Consider the following 15,042-nt stretch of genomic DNA (forward strand, 5'->3'; position numbering starts at 1 on the left):
GTTCTGTAATTTTCCAGGTTGCCAGTAAAAAATGTGCTCTGCCAGTAAAATTTCCATGTTTTGTCAGTAAAAAATGCTGCAGTAGGTTAGCAACCCTGGTACTCAATGTGTAACTATGCAAAATACGCATTCACATTTTATTCACACACAAAAAAAACAAAACTGTCCCATTTCTAAGGACAAAACATAAAAATGTAAAGCTGGGAGCAACAAACATGTATGTGCCAACCAATTATCATTCATCCACTCTAGGCTATCTAGCGCCCATCTATCCCTCTTTCCCTCTCTATGGTGCTAGGGAACTTAGCGCTGCGCTCTCGCTTTGAACAGTACCATCGCCACTCTACGGTAGAGGCGTTCTTTATTCTTCGGTCCTCCCACAAACTCTATGGTGCCTGCTGACGCGGAGCGTCCCGGTTGGCTCGGAGGAATTAGTCGACGTCAGAGGTTGGCAGGGAGCTGAGACGGAGACATGTGACCCGGAACTGAGCTAGACAGCGAGAGACATTCTTGGAGCGTAAGAGACAAGTAGGGAATTCCTGGTGCATGGGAAGCGATCTTAGGGATTCCTGGAAGGTGCAGGCTGCTTGACAGGGGCGGCTGGGAGTGGGCAGAGGAGACTTCTTGGGAAGTCACTGAGTGACAGCAGGAGAGTGCCCGCCCCGGGGTACCTGCAGCCCTCAAGACATCCAGGAGAGAGAGGAGGAAGAGACCGCATGGGGCACCTGCAGCACTGAACACAGCCAGCTGGGAGAAACACAAGCCACAGACTGCCATCCCATCATAGAGAAGAATACAGGCAGCCCACCTAGAGACTGCCATCCAATCACAGAGAAGGATAGAGACAGTCCATCCAGAGACATCAACCAAAGACTGCCATCCTATCACAGAGAAGGATAGAGACAGCAGTAGACAGCCCATCCAGAGACATCAACAAGAGACTTCCATCAAATCACAGAGAAGGATAGAGACAGTCCATCCAGAGATAACAACCAAAGACTGCCATCCAATCACAGGGAAGGATAGAGACAGTGCACCCAGAGACTGCCACCCCATCTTTGAGAAGGCTACAGACAGCAGTAGACAGTCCATCCAGGGACATTCAAGAAAAAGAGACACAAACCAGAGACTGACATCCCATTACAGTGTGGGATAGGCAGAGCAGTAGACAGCCCATCCAGAGACATCCCGTACAGAGAGAGAACCAAAAACTGATATCCCATCACAGAGAAGGGTGCAGGCAGCCCATTCAGAGACTGACATCTCATCACAGAGTGGGATAGACAGAGCTGCAGACAGCTCATCCATTCTGAACAGAGAAAAGAACCAGAGACTGCCATCCCATCCCATCACAGAGAAGTGTACAGAGAGCAGTAGACGGCCAAGCTTGAAGCATCCAAGAAAGAGAAGAGCCAGAGACTGTCTCCATCACAGTGAAGGGTATAGACATCAGCAGACCACCCGTCCAGAGACTGACATCTCATCACAGATTGGGGTAGAGACAACCCATCTGGAGACATCCAAGAATGTCTAGAACCAGAGACTGACATCCCATCACAGAGTGGGATCTAAACAGCAGCAGACAGCCCATCTGAAGTCATCTAGGACATTGAGAAGAAATCAGAGAGAGCGCCATCTCTTGACTTACCAGAGCCTAGGACAGCCAGGCTTAGTGAGATGGACCATGAGACCTGGGTTGAGACATGTAGAGACTAAGTGTGAGAAGCTGCAGTGACTCTTTACTATTCCACACCAGCCTGTGAGGAGTGATTCATTCCCCTCTTCCACACCACTCTTATACCTTCACCCTGTCTGATCTCTTCAAGTGTTATAACACAAACATACACACAAACTGCTTCAAGCTGCCTGTCCAGAGACTGAACCTCCAATTTATGGAGAAGTGAGACTGCAAGTTGTTGGGAAATTTTGTTAAGTTTGCATGTTTCTGGAATTGCAGTACTCAGCCAGCTGTGGTGAAGACATTTTGGAACTTTTCAATATTGTTGCACTAACTTAAAGGGGACTTTTTGGGGATCCTTTTCTTGTTTTCATATTTTTTTTATGCAATTGAAAAATGAACTATTGATATTTTGGAGCTTTTTTATGGTGCATGTATAAAAGATGGCTGCTGTTGCTGGGTAAAGCACTTGCTAGTATGGAGATGCCTGCAGTCTTGGAAAGTGCAAATTTGCCCTCTGAGGAGTCACCCAAAGAACAGGAGCATGCAGAGAAGAGTAGTGACTCCTGCTACCCAGAGGAAGGTTCAGGTATTGGGACTTGTTCCAATGAAAGCGCTAATCAGGAGGAAGGCGCAGAAGACGTTTTTGAGGCACCTACACACAATGACAAGCAAGAAACAAACGATTCTGCCCACCCAGAAAGCACAAAAGAGGAACCAAATATTGATAAGATTTCAGGGGGCCAATGCACTGTGGTTGGGGACCAGGAAAAGACTGAAGAGGGGTCTTCCAATGCTTTACCAATAAGCCAGAATGTGGTAACTTTGCCTCACAGAACCCAAGAGGCATCTTCCAATCCAGAGGAAACTAAGGTTGATACAGTGGAGTTGACAAAATCCACTGAGAGAACAGATCAAGGGAATTCTGGTATTAAGGTCCAAGAGGAAGGGACCCAAGGGGACGACAATGGGCGCAGTAAACATGGGCCCAAAAGGGTCACATTTCCATGTGATGATGACATTGTATCAGGTGCCCTAGAACCCAAAGATCCATGGAGGCATGGTGAGGAGTGTTTTCTTTTGGTTGGATGGTCTCTTTCTTTATCATTACAGTAGCCTATCGTATAATACCTAAATGAGATGAAGATCTATAATGAAAGCTCAAATGCAGTATTCACTCACCTAGGCTATAATTTTAGTTTTGTCCTGCACCGCTTGTGCCGGTGAAAGTTGATGTTGTGGATCCTTTATTCTTCTTGTAATTTTTTTCTTCTATAAGTTCTATTATGTCAAAACTAAAGAGCTAGTGTCTAGGCAATATAAACAGCAGTGGGTTCAGTCTAATTTGTAACATGAGAAGTATGAAAAGTACAAACAAATTATGAAGATGAGGTTCACGTTTTGGGTAAAAAGCTCTGGTTCTTTTTCTAAAACTGTCTAGATGTCGGTGCTCATCAACAGAGTGGGATTGATTTACTAAAACTGAAGAGTGCAATATCTGGTGCAGCTGTGCATGGTAACCAATCGGTTTCTAAATTCAGCTTATTCAATTAAGCTTTGGTTTAAAAAAAAAAAACTGGTAGCTGATTGGCTTCTATGCAGAGCTGCACCAGATTTTGCACTCTCCAGGTTTACTAAATAAACCTCTGTCATAAATAATTCCTCATCAATAATTTTTACATTATCAGAAATCTAAAGTGTGTGTGTGTGTGTTGTGTTTAATAACAAACCTGGTATACTTACCTCATCTGTGCAAGGGTTTTGCACAGAGTGGTGCTGATCCTCCTCTTCTGGGTCCCCCAGGCTCCTCCCCCGCATTTAGTGCCCCCTCGGAGACCTGCATTCCAACGGGGCACTCAAGTGGACACGCTTCCGAGTCCTGCTGCTGCATCCATTCACACAGACAGCAGGACTCGGCCTCGGCTCCCATGTCATTGGATTTGATTGTCAGCAGCGGGAGCCATTGTTGCTATCAATCTATCCAATGAGGACTAGAGACAGCGGCTGGAGCTGCTGGGCTTGTTCTCGTCCCTGGAAAGATCCGGTTCAGGTAAGTAAAAAACCTTGAGGGTTTACAACCCCTTTTATTCCAGTTTGTATAATTGCATTGTAACACATGTACTATACCTTTAGGAATCCCTGTGAAAGGTGACAATTCCTCTAGTAGTCATTGCTTCTACAGTGATCGCCTCTATTTTCCACGTCCTGTGCTGTATCGTAACCACAGGGGATCATTCATACATAAAAGGTGTTATCTGATTCAATGAGGTGGAGAAGCGAGGCATTGAGGCCACCATCTCCACTTTGTCCAATCTAGGGTGGATACAAATCCACTTTTTTTTTCTTTGTTATATAAAAAAAAATCCTTCTTCCCTTTTTTTTTTTTATTTAGAATTTTTTTTTATTTTAATAAAATGCTTTTTGAGAAAATCTAAAGATATTTTTTTCTATTTAAGATGCATTAATAATTTAGCTTGTTCAGCATGATATGGAGCTTGGTTATGTAACATGAGGCTGTATATTCTGCAATATTTACATTTTTGGTAAACTCCATTCAATGAATTCATGCTGAGATAACATGCACTGTATTGATGCATTCACATAATTTCACAATAACCATGAGATAAAACAAAGTTCAGGAATATTTCTTTATCCCATTGTTTTGCAAATCCATGTACACTACAAACATTATGATTGAATCGGTTCTGATATCGCTGTTTTACTAACCCGCAGCTTATTCTAAATAGGAAACCTTCATTTTGTTTGCAAATATTAAAGATTCTAACTACCAGCAAGAATAAGTCTGTACTTTAAAGAGCACCTGTCATCTCAGATCCATCCTGGGAATGCCTGTTAGCGGGCATCAACTCACCTGCTGCCGCCACATCCCTCACCCTGTTGTGTCACTGCCGCATCACCAACCGCCCCATTAAAGTGAATAGGACGGTCAACAGTGGGTCAGAGGAGTCGCTGCAGGACAGAGATGACAGTTTCTCTTTGAAAATTATGATTTAATTTGAGTTGGATTTAACTCCAAGCTTTTTTTTTTTTTTTGCTAGTGATTCAGATTGTGTTTTAAATCGACTTGATTTAAATCAAATCCACCCTGGTCCAATCAGAATGCTCTGCATTCATTGAAAAAAAATGCAAGGCATTCTGTGAATGGGCCCTTTTCCAGACATGCAACACTTTGTGTTCGCTCTGCATTAGGGCCAGTGTTCTGCCAGGAAAGTTGCCCCCCCCGGCGGATAAGGACCTCCCCCCCCCCCCCCCCCCCCCCCCCGTACTGTGCAGGCGCAGTGCTAAGCACAACTAAGTCTCCGAAAATAGCTGAAGGTGAACACAGTGAGTCAGCTGTACACGGCGCCTGTAACGGGGCCCCTCGCTGCGCTCGGCATATTTTTATTCTAACTCTATGTCCACTTGGATGGTGGGGCTCGAACCTGGACATAGGTTAGAATGTAGTGCGCAGGTGCCGTGTACAGCTAACTGACTGTGTTCAGCTTCAGCTATTTTTGGAGACTCCGTTGCGCTGCGCAGTACAGGGGGGTTCTTATCCACCGGGGAAACTTTCTTGGCAAGACACCGGTGCTCAGCATGGGACCCAGAAGATAGCAGAGGTCACCATACTACTACTAGTGACTACTACAATGATTTTCGCCTTCAACAGGTGTCTCACAGTGGAATTCCAACCTAACCGTAATTATGCTTAAAAATGTTCCCACATCCCTCCTGCAACCTATCCTGCCTAACCTATGTAAAAAAGATGTTTATACTTGGTCCATGCTGCTCTGGTCACGTGATCCCGCAGCTCTGACTCCCCTGTGTCAGTGAACAGCTATGGCGGAGAGGAGGGAGCTCCGACAACGTCTAGGGCATAGGGGCTAGTGGGTGACGTCATGACTCCTGGCTGACAAGTGCATGGAATAATACACATAGCTGTGTAAAGTTCAGAAATACAGGGATGACTACAGAGCCGTAAATTAAACGTTTTACGTTTTGAGTGTGATTCATGCACATACAGTATGTACATAAATGCATGTATATACACATATATTGTAACACTGGCAACTAGAAGGGGGTGAAGAAAAATTTTATGCATGTATATGCATACCCATGTTTATGCTCGTACACACGGTCTTTAACCAGTTGCCGACCGCCGCACGACGATGTACGTCGACAGAATGGCACGGGCAGGCATATGGGCGTACCCGTACGTCCCTGCCTTCCCGCGGGTGGGGGGCCCGATCGGGCCCCCCCCGGTGCCAGCGGCGGTCGGAATCCGTTCAGGAGCGATCCGGGATGAGGGGGCGGCCATTCGTTCATGGCCACCCCCTCGCGATCGCTCCTGATGAATGGAAGTGCAGCGTGACATCACTTCCTCTCCTGTAATGTAAACACAGGCAGAGGAAGTGATGTAATCTCTCCTCCGTGTCGGTATTTTTCGTTCCGGCACCGAGGAGAGAGGATCGGTGAGTTGCACCAACACTACACAATACAGTAGAACATGACAGGCACACTCTCACCCCCCCCCTTCACCCCCCGATCACCCCCCCAATCAGCCCTGCATCCCCAGTCACAGTGACACCAATTGCATTTTTTATTTTTTTTTGCATTGGTGTCATTTGTGACTGTAATAACTGTTAGGGCAGTTAGGGTTAGCCTCCTTTAGTTCTAGGGTACCCCCCTAACCCCCCCCCAATAAAGGTTTAACCCCGTGATCACCTCCCGTCGCCAGTGTCACTAAGGCTGGGTTCACATTGCAGCGGTTTATGAGAACGGATGTGATTCGCACCGCACTGCAGTGCAAATCACATCCGATCTCTGTGCGATTCGAGTTCAGCCATACAGATAGTATGGCTGAATTCGCATCGCACCCGCCGCAAACTCGCACGGGACCCTTTTTTTGGTCCGCAGCAGAATCGGATCGCATGCGTGTTCACACCATGCGATCCGATTCCTGTCCGAGTTTGCAGATCGCACTGCGATATGGCAACTGATCTGGGGGTGTCATTAACATTTCACTGACACTCCCAGCAGTTCGCATAGGGCAGTGTGATGCGGGAACCTGCTGCGGATTCGTGGCGTTCCCGCATCGCTCCAGTGTGAACCCAGCCTAATAAGCGATCGTTTTTCTGATCGCTGTATTAGTGTCACAGGTGACGCTAGTTAGGCAGGTAGGTATTTAGGTTCGCCGCAGCTTTTTATAGCGCCAGGGACCCCCATATACTACCGCATAAAGCCCCCTGATTGCCCCCTAGTTAACCCTTTCACCAGTGATCACCAAATAACTGTTACAGGTGACGCTGGTTGGTTAGTTATTTTTTTATAGTTTCAGGGCACCCGCCATTTATTACCTAATAATAAAGGTTTAACCCCCTGATCACCTGGCGGGTGATATAAGTTTGAGGGTCAGATAAGGTCTGCGTCGCCCCAGGCAGCATCAGGTTAGTGCCAGTACCGCTAACACCCACGCGCAAAGCATACACCTCCCTTAGTAATATAGTATCTGATCAGATCTATATTAGCGTCGCCAGCAGTTTAGGTTTCCCAAAACGCATTGTTAGCGGGATCAGCCCAGATACCTGCTAGCACCTGCGTTTAGCACCTCCGCCAAGCCCAGCCCAGCCCACCCAAGTGCAGTATCGATCGATCACTGTCACTTACAAAACACAACACACATAACTGCAGCGTTCGCAGAGTCAGGCCTGATCCCTGCGATCGCTAACAGTTTTTTTTGTAGCGTTTTGATACAGTCGCTGACAGCCTAGGTGCTTTTTTACCTGTGAGTCTCACTAGTGTATCCCTAAATTTAGGGGTGTCTACTTTCCAAAATGGGGTCATTTGGGGGGGTTGTGCCATCTTGGCATTTTATGGCCTTCAAAACTGCGATAGGTAGTGAGGAGTAAAATCAAAAATTTACACCCTTAGAAATCCTGAAGGCAGTGCTTGGTTTTCGGGGCCCCGTACGCGGCTAGGCTCCCAAAAAATCCCACACATGTGGTATCCCCGTACTCAGGAGAAGCAGCAGAATTTATTTTGGGGTGTCATTTCACATATGCCCATAGCATGTGTGAGCAATATATCATTTAGTGACAACTTTGTGAAAAAAAAAAAAAAAAAAAGTTTGTAATATTCCCGCAACTTGTGGCAAAATATAAAATATTCCATGGACTCAACATGCCTCTCAGCAAATAGCTTGGGGTGTCTACTTTCTAAAATTGGGTCATTTGTGGGGGTTTTGTGCCATCTTGGCATTTTATGGCCTTCAAAACTGTAATAGGTAGTGAGGAGTGAAGTCAAAAATTTACGCCCTTAGAAAGCCTGAAGGCAGTGCTTGGTTTTCGGGGCCCCGTATGCGGCTAGGCTCCCAAAAAGTCCCACATATGTGGTATCCCCGTACTCAGGAGAAGCAGCAGAATTTATTTTGGGGTGTCATTTCACATATGCTTATAGCATGTGTGAGCAATATATCATTTAGTGACAACTTTGTGAAAAAAAATAAAAAATAAATAAAAGTTTGTAATTTTCCCGCAACTTGTGGCAAAATATAAAATATTCCATGGACTCAACATGCCTCTCAGCAAATAGCTTGGGGTGTCTACTTTCTAAAATGGGGTCATTTGTGGGTGTTTTGTGCCATCTTGGCATTTTTATGGCCTTCAAAACTGTGATAGGTAGTGAGGAGTGAAATTACAAATGTATGCCCTTAGAAATCCTGAAGGCGGTGCTTGGTTTTCGGGGCCCCGTACGCGGCTAGGCTTCCAAAAAGTCAACCACATGTGGTATCCCCGTACTCAGGAGAAGCAGCAGAATGTATTTTGGGGTACAATTCCACATATAACCATGGCATGTGTGAGCAATATATCATTTAGTGACAACTTTGTGTAAAAAAAAAAAAAAAAAAAAAAATTTTTTTGTCATTATTCAATCGCTTGAGGCAAAAAAATAAAATATTCAATGGGCTCAACATGCCTCTTATCAATTTCCTTAGGGTGTCTACTTTCCAAAATGGGGTCATTTGGGGGGGTTTTGTACTGCCCTGCCATTTTAGCACCTCAAGAAATGAGATAGGCAGTCATAAACTAAAAGCTGCGTAAATTCCAGAAAACGTACCTTAGTTTGTAGATGTGACAACGTTTGCGCAAACCAATAAATATACAGTTATTGACTTTTTTTTTACCAAAGACATGTGGCTGAATACATTTTGGCCTAAATGTATGACTAAAATTGAGTTTATTGGATTTTTCTAATAACAAAAAGTAGAAAATATCATTTTTTTTCAAAATTTGCGGTCTTTTTACGTTTATATCGCAAAAAATAAAAATCGCAGAGTCAGTCAAATACCTTTAAAAGAAAGCTCTATTTGTGGGAAAAAAAGGACGCAAATTTTGTTTGGGTACAACATTGCATGACCGCGCAATTACCAGTTAAAGCAGCGCAGTGCCAAATTGTAAAAAGACCTCTGGTCATTGACCAGCAAAATGGTCCGGTCTGAAAGTGGTTAAGGAGCATTTTTATATTAACAACATCTTGAGTATAAACCTCAGTAAGTAATATCTGTGTGCAAGAGGCTTGTTAAATAGCACACTTTTTGTTTTGACTGTAGTTCAACTTTAATGGGAGCAGAAGACCTCCTTGTCCTTTCTGCCTAGACTCCACACGTAGAAGTAAAGCATCCAGTTTTCCAGCTTGCCTCACTCCTGTGGAGTGGTCCCCCCCCCCCCCTTTCCATTTCTCATGGCCCATTTTTGCATGTGCCAATGCCTCATGGCATTGTGTAGTAATGTGCTGAGCCCTTTGCCAGCCACTTTTGGACCTGGTAGCTAGGGGATGCTTAGCTGGATTTAGAAACCTCTGATGAATACTTCCCTTTTTTAAAGCTCATGGAAAATACACTTTAGTGAGTCACAGACATGGAATAAGTATTCTGATTAGGGGTCTTAACTCCCTTATTACTGTCCTGTCAGGTTGTTATTAAATAGAACCCTTTCTGACTGAAGCCTTTGTTTAAAACTGAACTCCAGGCAAACAGACAAATACAAAGATGAAACGCATATATGGAAGCCTTTTTACCTGCGAAAGGATTTGCATTTATCCCAGTCCAGGCTTGATATTTATACTGCTCTGCCCACAACATAGCCCTGTCAGGCAGGGTAGGACTTGTCCCTCCTACAGCCTGTGAGTTGACAGTAATATGTGATACAGACCGATGCCCTCTCTTCTTTTCAGCATATACCTTGCTAGCACATGAGCACACCTTATTGGCTCCTTGTGCTGCTTCTCCTTCTCCCAGCGCGCGCGGGGGGGGGGGGGGGGGGTGTTGCCATCCCCATCGGGAGAAGAATGTGATTATTGCTAGCGGCTCTAAAATCCGGCATGTTAGCTGTCCCCCGTTTGATCAACTTTGATACGTTTTAGCCTGCCCATACATGGCTCAAATCTATGGCTGGCTTTAAAGTGCATATTTCTAAAGCAGTTAATGACATTCACTGAAAGTGAATTTTCCAGGTGCATTGTTTTAACCGCTTGAGCCCCGGAAGATTTTACCCCCTTCCTGACCGGAGCCCTTTTTGCGATTCGGCACTGCGTTGCTTTAACTGACAATTGTGCAGTCGTGCAATGTGGCTCCCAAACAAAATTGACGTCCCTTTCCCCCCCCCCACAAATAGAGCTTTCTTTTGGTGGTATTTGATCACCCATGTGGTTTTAATTTTTTGCGCTATAAACAAAAAAGAGCTACAGTTTTGAAAAAAACGCATTATTTTTTACATTTTGCTATAATATCTCCCAAAAATATATAAGAAAAATTTATTTTTTCCTAAGTTTAGCCCGATATGTATTCTTCTACATGTTTTTTTCACAGTAAGCATTTGGTTTGTGCAAAAGTTATAGCGTTTTACAAAATGGATAGTTTTATGGCTGTGTAAATGACACTGGCAGTGAAGGGATTAACCACTAGGGGACAGAGTAAGGGTTAAGTGTGTCCTGGGGTGTGTTTCTAACTGGGGGGGTGTGGCTACATGTGACGTCACTGATCTGTTCCCAATCACAGGGAGCAGAGATCAGTGACACTGTCACTAGGCAGAATGGGGAGATGCTTGTTTACATTAGCATCTCCCCGTTCTTCCTCCCCCATGAAACGATCGCGGGTATGCCCGCGACGATCGAGTCTGCAGGACCCGCGACCCGACTCACGTAGGTCCCGGCTGGCACGCACCGCCAGCGACGCGCACGAGATGACATGGCGGCAAATTTAAAGGGACGTACCTTTACGCCCATTTGCCTGTCCGTGACATTCTGTCGACATACATTGGAGTGCGCCGGTCGGGAACCGGTTAATGAGTCGGACTCATTACTTTATGAAATAGGCTGCTTAGTGCATTAAAGTGTATCTAAATCCAAAAGCAAAAATGTAAGGTTCCTTTCCCACAGGGTGGATTGTTTTGATCAGCAGGGGATCTGTCGGCTGAACCCTTGCCAGATGGATACCCTTGCGTTTTATTTTAATCAGATCAGAGGTAGGCAGATTTAAACAGGTACAAGTTTGTTTACACTTGTCAGTCCAATGGGGGTGAATCAGCTGTCCAATCAGGTCTGCTGAAAACTGACAGGCAGACCCTTCGTGTGAAAGCGGCATAATACATTACAGATTACTAGTGCTTGGCGACTGTATTTGTCTACATACATCGCTCCTCCACTGTATTTATGGAGGGAGGCATGGTCGTTATCCTAGGTTTCTCTCCTGATATGGACAACAGGCATGTCCGTTATCGATTAGTCTTCCAAGGCGGGCAAGGCAGATAGTTTACAGACGATAGCTAGGAAGGAAGATATTCTTCAGGAAGTGACGAGGACACTGCATTTCTGGCAAGATCAACAGGTATTTTCAGTATTTTCTGAAAATTTTCTTAGCTTGTGGTGGTAAAAAGGAAGACTAACACAGCCACATCTATGGACTATAGGCTGAAACATTGTATTTTTGTTCTTTGGGTTCCGTTTTTTTCATATCTATCTTTTTATCTCTGCCTGGAGTTCAGCTTTTAAGTATACATTTTATAGGTATATGATTGAGTAATAATGCAGCTCCAATATTTCGCCAACATGCAATATGTACACAATTGCTTTAAAATGTGTTCCGCATCATGAAACATTTTGTGTACTGCGAGTGATGGTGATAGAGCAACGTTGCATGATCAATTGCGGCATGTGAACATAGTCGTAAAGCTGGATAACTCTGGTCCTTATAGTGTTACCTTGATCTGAAACCAGATCTGACCCTTTTCTGGGTTGATTAATTATAAATCAAACTGAGCACTTATGAGTTATTCATTAACCACACTTGTTGTTCCTGCACGGAGAGCGGCCTATTATGATATCAATGTATTTATAGCGATGAATTTTCTTTAACGAATGACACTGCTGCTGGAACATCTAACATGTTTTACTGAAGTTATGAATCAGACAAGATATTGAAGGTTATTTCCATCACATTAAATGTCTGATTCATTGGTGAGTTGTTAGCAAGTTGTCAGCAACATTTCTAAGGGGACAATGCATGCTTGTGCTTTTTGTTCATATACCAAATGAATGGCAGCATCATCTTCTTGTTTTAAAGTGTACCTGTAGCCAGTCCTACAGTAGTAAATTGACTGTGGTTATGATATAGTAGGCTGCTACAAGGGGCTTGCACAAGGTAGTTTTTACATTACCCTGGAAATCCCTGCTCTACAATGCAGATACTGACCCCAACTCAGAAATAACCACTTGACCCCGACCCCATCTCATGGCATCTCATACCTGGTCAGTGAAGATGCCCATCAAGTTAATGAACTAGAGGTCAGGATCTTCAGGATTGGGAAGAGGCAAAGTTGAGTGCCAAATTCATAGCTTTTAATTTTTTATTTAAGTTATGCCGCAAGACAATGTAGTACGACATTACAGTATAGCTAACGTGTTGTTCCTCTGTGGTGTTGAGGGCAGCGGTCAGGTGTTCCATCTGTTAAAGGTCGCTCACTCAGGCAAACCATTGCAACACAGTAGTGGGGATTGTTGTTTCCACAAGCTGGAGATGCATGCCCTGGCCGCATTCAGAAGAAATTTCAACATGGACTTGCAGTATATCTTACTGGACATAGTTGTTAAGGAGCACTGCAGCCGGTTTGTCAATAACATAAATATCCGTAAGTTTGTGAATGATCTGCAGGACCTGTTGCCAAAAAAGGCGGAGCTTTACACAGTCCTAGAAGATATATGGAGTAATGTGCCAGCCTGGGAGCCACATTGTCAGCACGACGGGTTGTGTCCAGGGAAGAGTGAAGCTAGTACTAGAGTCCAATACCAGTGCGTCAAGATTTTAAATGTGATCTTTTCAGTAAATACAAAGAGGAGTATCCAGTTCTTTTGGTTCTCCAAGAACATTGTGATAGGCTTCATGTAAGCATAGCCTATTATGACCGCCGGGTGCGAGAACGCAAAATGGCACCACGATTTTGCGACCAGTGGTCAAAACATTCTTATCCTGAACGCAATTCTTCTGCGTTCAGTTGAGGGAGGTTGAACCTTCCCTAACTGCAGCAGCTCTTAAATGATACTAAAAGCCTATGTGTACATGGACACACAGGCTTTTATGGAGTTGTGTTTAGGAGCTTTGGCAAAAAGAAAAATGCCAAAAGCTCCTAAGCTCAAGTTTAGAAGCTGTAGTGTACATGAAGCCTTAATGTCTTTTTTTTTTTTTTTTCCTTCCTATTTGCTTAAATATGGAGGATCGTGTTAGGATGTACCTGCAAGTAAGGTACCATAAGAGGAGAGAGACTTCCATAAGGGCTCATCTCCCAGACAAAGGTATTCAAATGAAGTAGGTTGTCATAACAGATATGGTCTGGGAGGGACTGGAGGAAATGAGACAATTGCAAAATCTTCCACCTACCCAGAACAGAAGAGTTAAGTGGTCCATACAGGACCGATGGACAGACCCATCCCGAAGGACCAATAAAGGCAGAACCTTTAATCCGGTCCAGCTGCACCTGAAAGGCTTTATCATAGATACCCGATTTACTACAGTTGCTCTACAGATCTGGTTAGATTTCTGCATGGTCTTTTAGGGTAAATTTGCTGTATATCATCCTTAGGCTATTGTACAGTGCTTTTTGGAATATTAGACCTAATGGTTAGCTGTGTAGGGTCAACTTGTAGGTATTAAAGGGGAACCTCAGCTTGATGTTTAAGTCAGCAGCTTCAAATACTGCAGCATAACTTTTAAAAATCAGGTACTTACCAGTGCTGTCTTCCACAGTGGGTTCTTCTTACCGCTGTGGGTCACGGGTGCCGCCATGTTGGATATAGGAGCTGGCTGAGTCTTCCCACTGCACATGTGCATGTTCGTCCAGCGCCTTGTGAATGATACTACAGCCTCATGGAATAAGTGACATGTCCCAGGAGGTTCTAATATTTGTGCTATTATTCAGAACCCTCAAAGTCTTCCTCTCTTCTCCCCCCCCCCCCAAAGAAAGAGGTCCAGTCTATGGGGGTTTGGAAATCTTGTACAGATTGTTCTGAGGTGGCTCCTTATGGTGGTGTTCTGGGGATAGACTGGGGTGCCCTGAGGCAACCTGGAGGAATAGATTATTCTAGTTGCAGGAACAATTTGGAATCTCATCAATGTGCTATAGTCCATGGCCTGGCAAGGATAAGTCCAGCCATCTTCTGAGTTTAAGAAGATGAAGATTAAGGTAATGTATTTATGTATGTGAAAAACTGACTTTAAATACATTTAAATTATACAGACACTCCAGCTTTCAAACGTCCCAAGCTATTTCTGAGTTACAGAATGTTGAAATCCAATGATTTATGGGAAGGCCAGCAGTGGCTCAGATGTTGAATGCCATAGTATATTAAAGGTAGAATATTTGTCTACAGCTGGTAAAGCTTTTGCTAAAACTCCAGCCTTGCACACAGTTGTACAGGTTCCTCACCTGTTCAGAACTGGCTTACTTTAAGCTTTTAACAATGTACGTTGGGAGCTGGGGGTGGGGGGGGGGGGGGGGGGAGAGAAAGAGAGTCGGAGCCATTTACTAGCTAGAGGATGTCCATCAATTCTAGTTCTTTCCTCCCTAGCCTTACTGTCCATGACCCAGCCCCTTTCCTTTATTGAATTTCATTTATTTCAATCATGATGACTCGGCATCACGTGTGGTTAATACCTAGGGAAAGCTGTTCTTACCTGGTCCTTCGACCCTCTGGAAAACCATGCTCCCCATGTCCAATGGTGGACTGTTCCTGCTGAACCATACATTCACAAGATCGCTAGCATGCGGAGGGGGCAAGAGTGGTGGGGACCGGTCTTATGGTCAGTGGATTAGATA

At 44.4% G+C, this 15,042-nt stretch overlaps 1 protein-coding gene across 1 annotated transcript in view; it reads left to right on the top strand.

Moving 5' to 3' along the window:
* The first annotated feature begins 458 nt into the window (after positions 1 to 458).
* Positions 459 to 15,042, top strand: part of PPP1R37 (protein phosphatase 1 regulatory subunit 37) — an 86,434-nt gene continuing 71,850 nt past the window's right edge. The window contains exon 1 of the mRNA XM_077455163.1: positions 459 to 2,741. Coding sequence (XP_077311289.1) covers positions 2,111 to 2,741 — 631 coding nt within the window. The 5' untranslated portion in view covers positions 459 to 2,110. The remainder of the gene's footprint in view (positions 2,742 to 15,042) is intronic.

The sequence above is a fragment of the Lithobates pipiens genome, unplaced genomic scaffold, assembly GCF_037356315.1.
Source record: "Lithobates pipiens isolate NorthernLeopardFrog02 unplaced genomic scaffold, aLitPip1_a1.2 Scaffold_1, whole genome shotgun sequence".
NCBI lineage: Eukaryota > Metazoa > Chordata > Amphibia > Anura > Ranidae > Lithobates > Lithobates pipiens.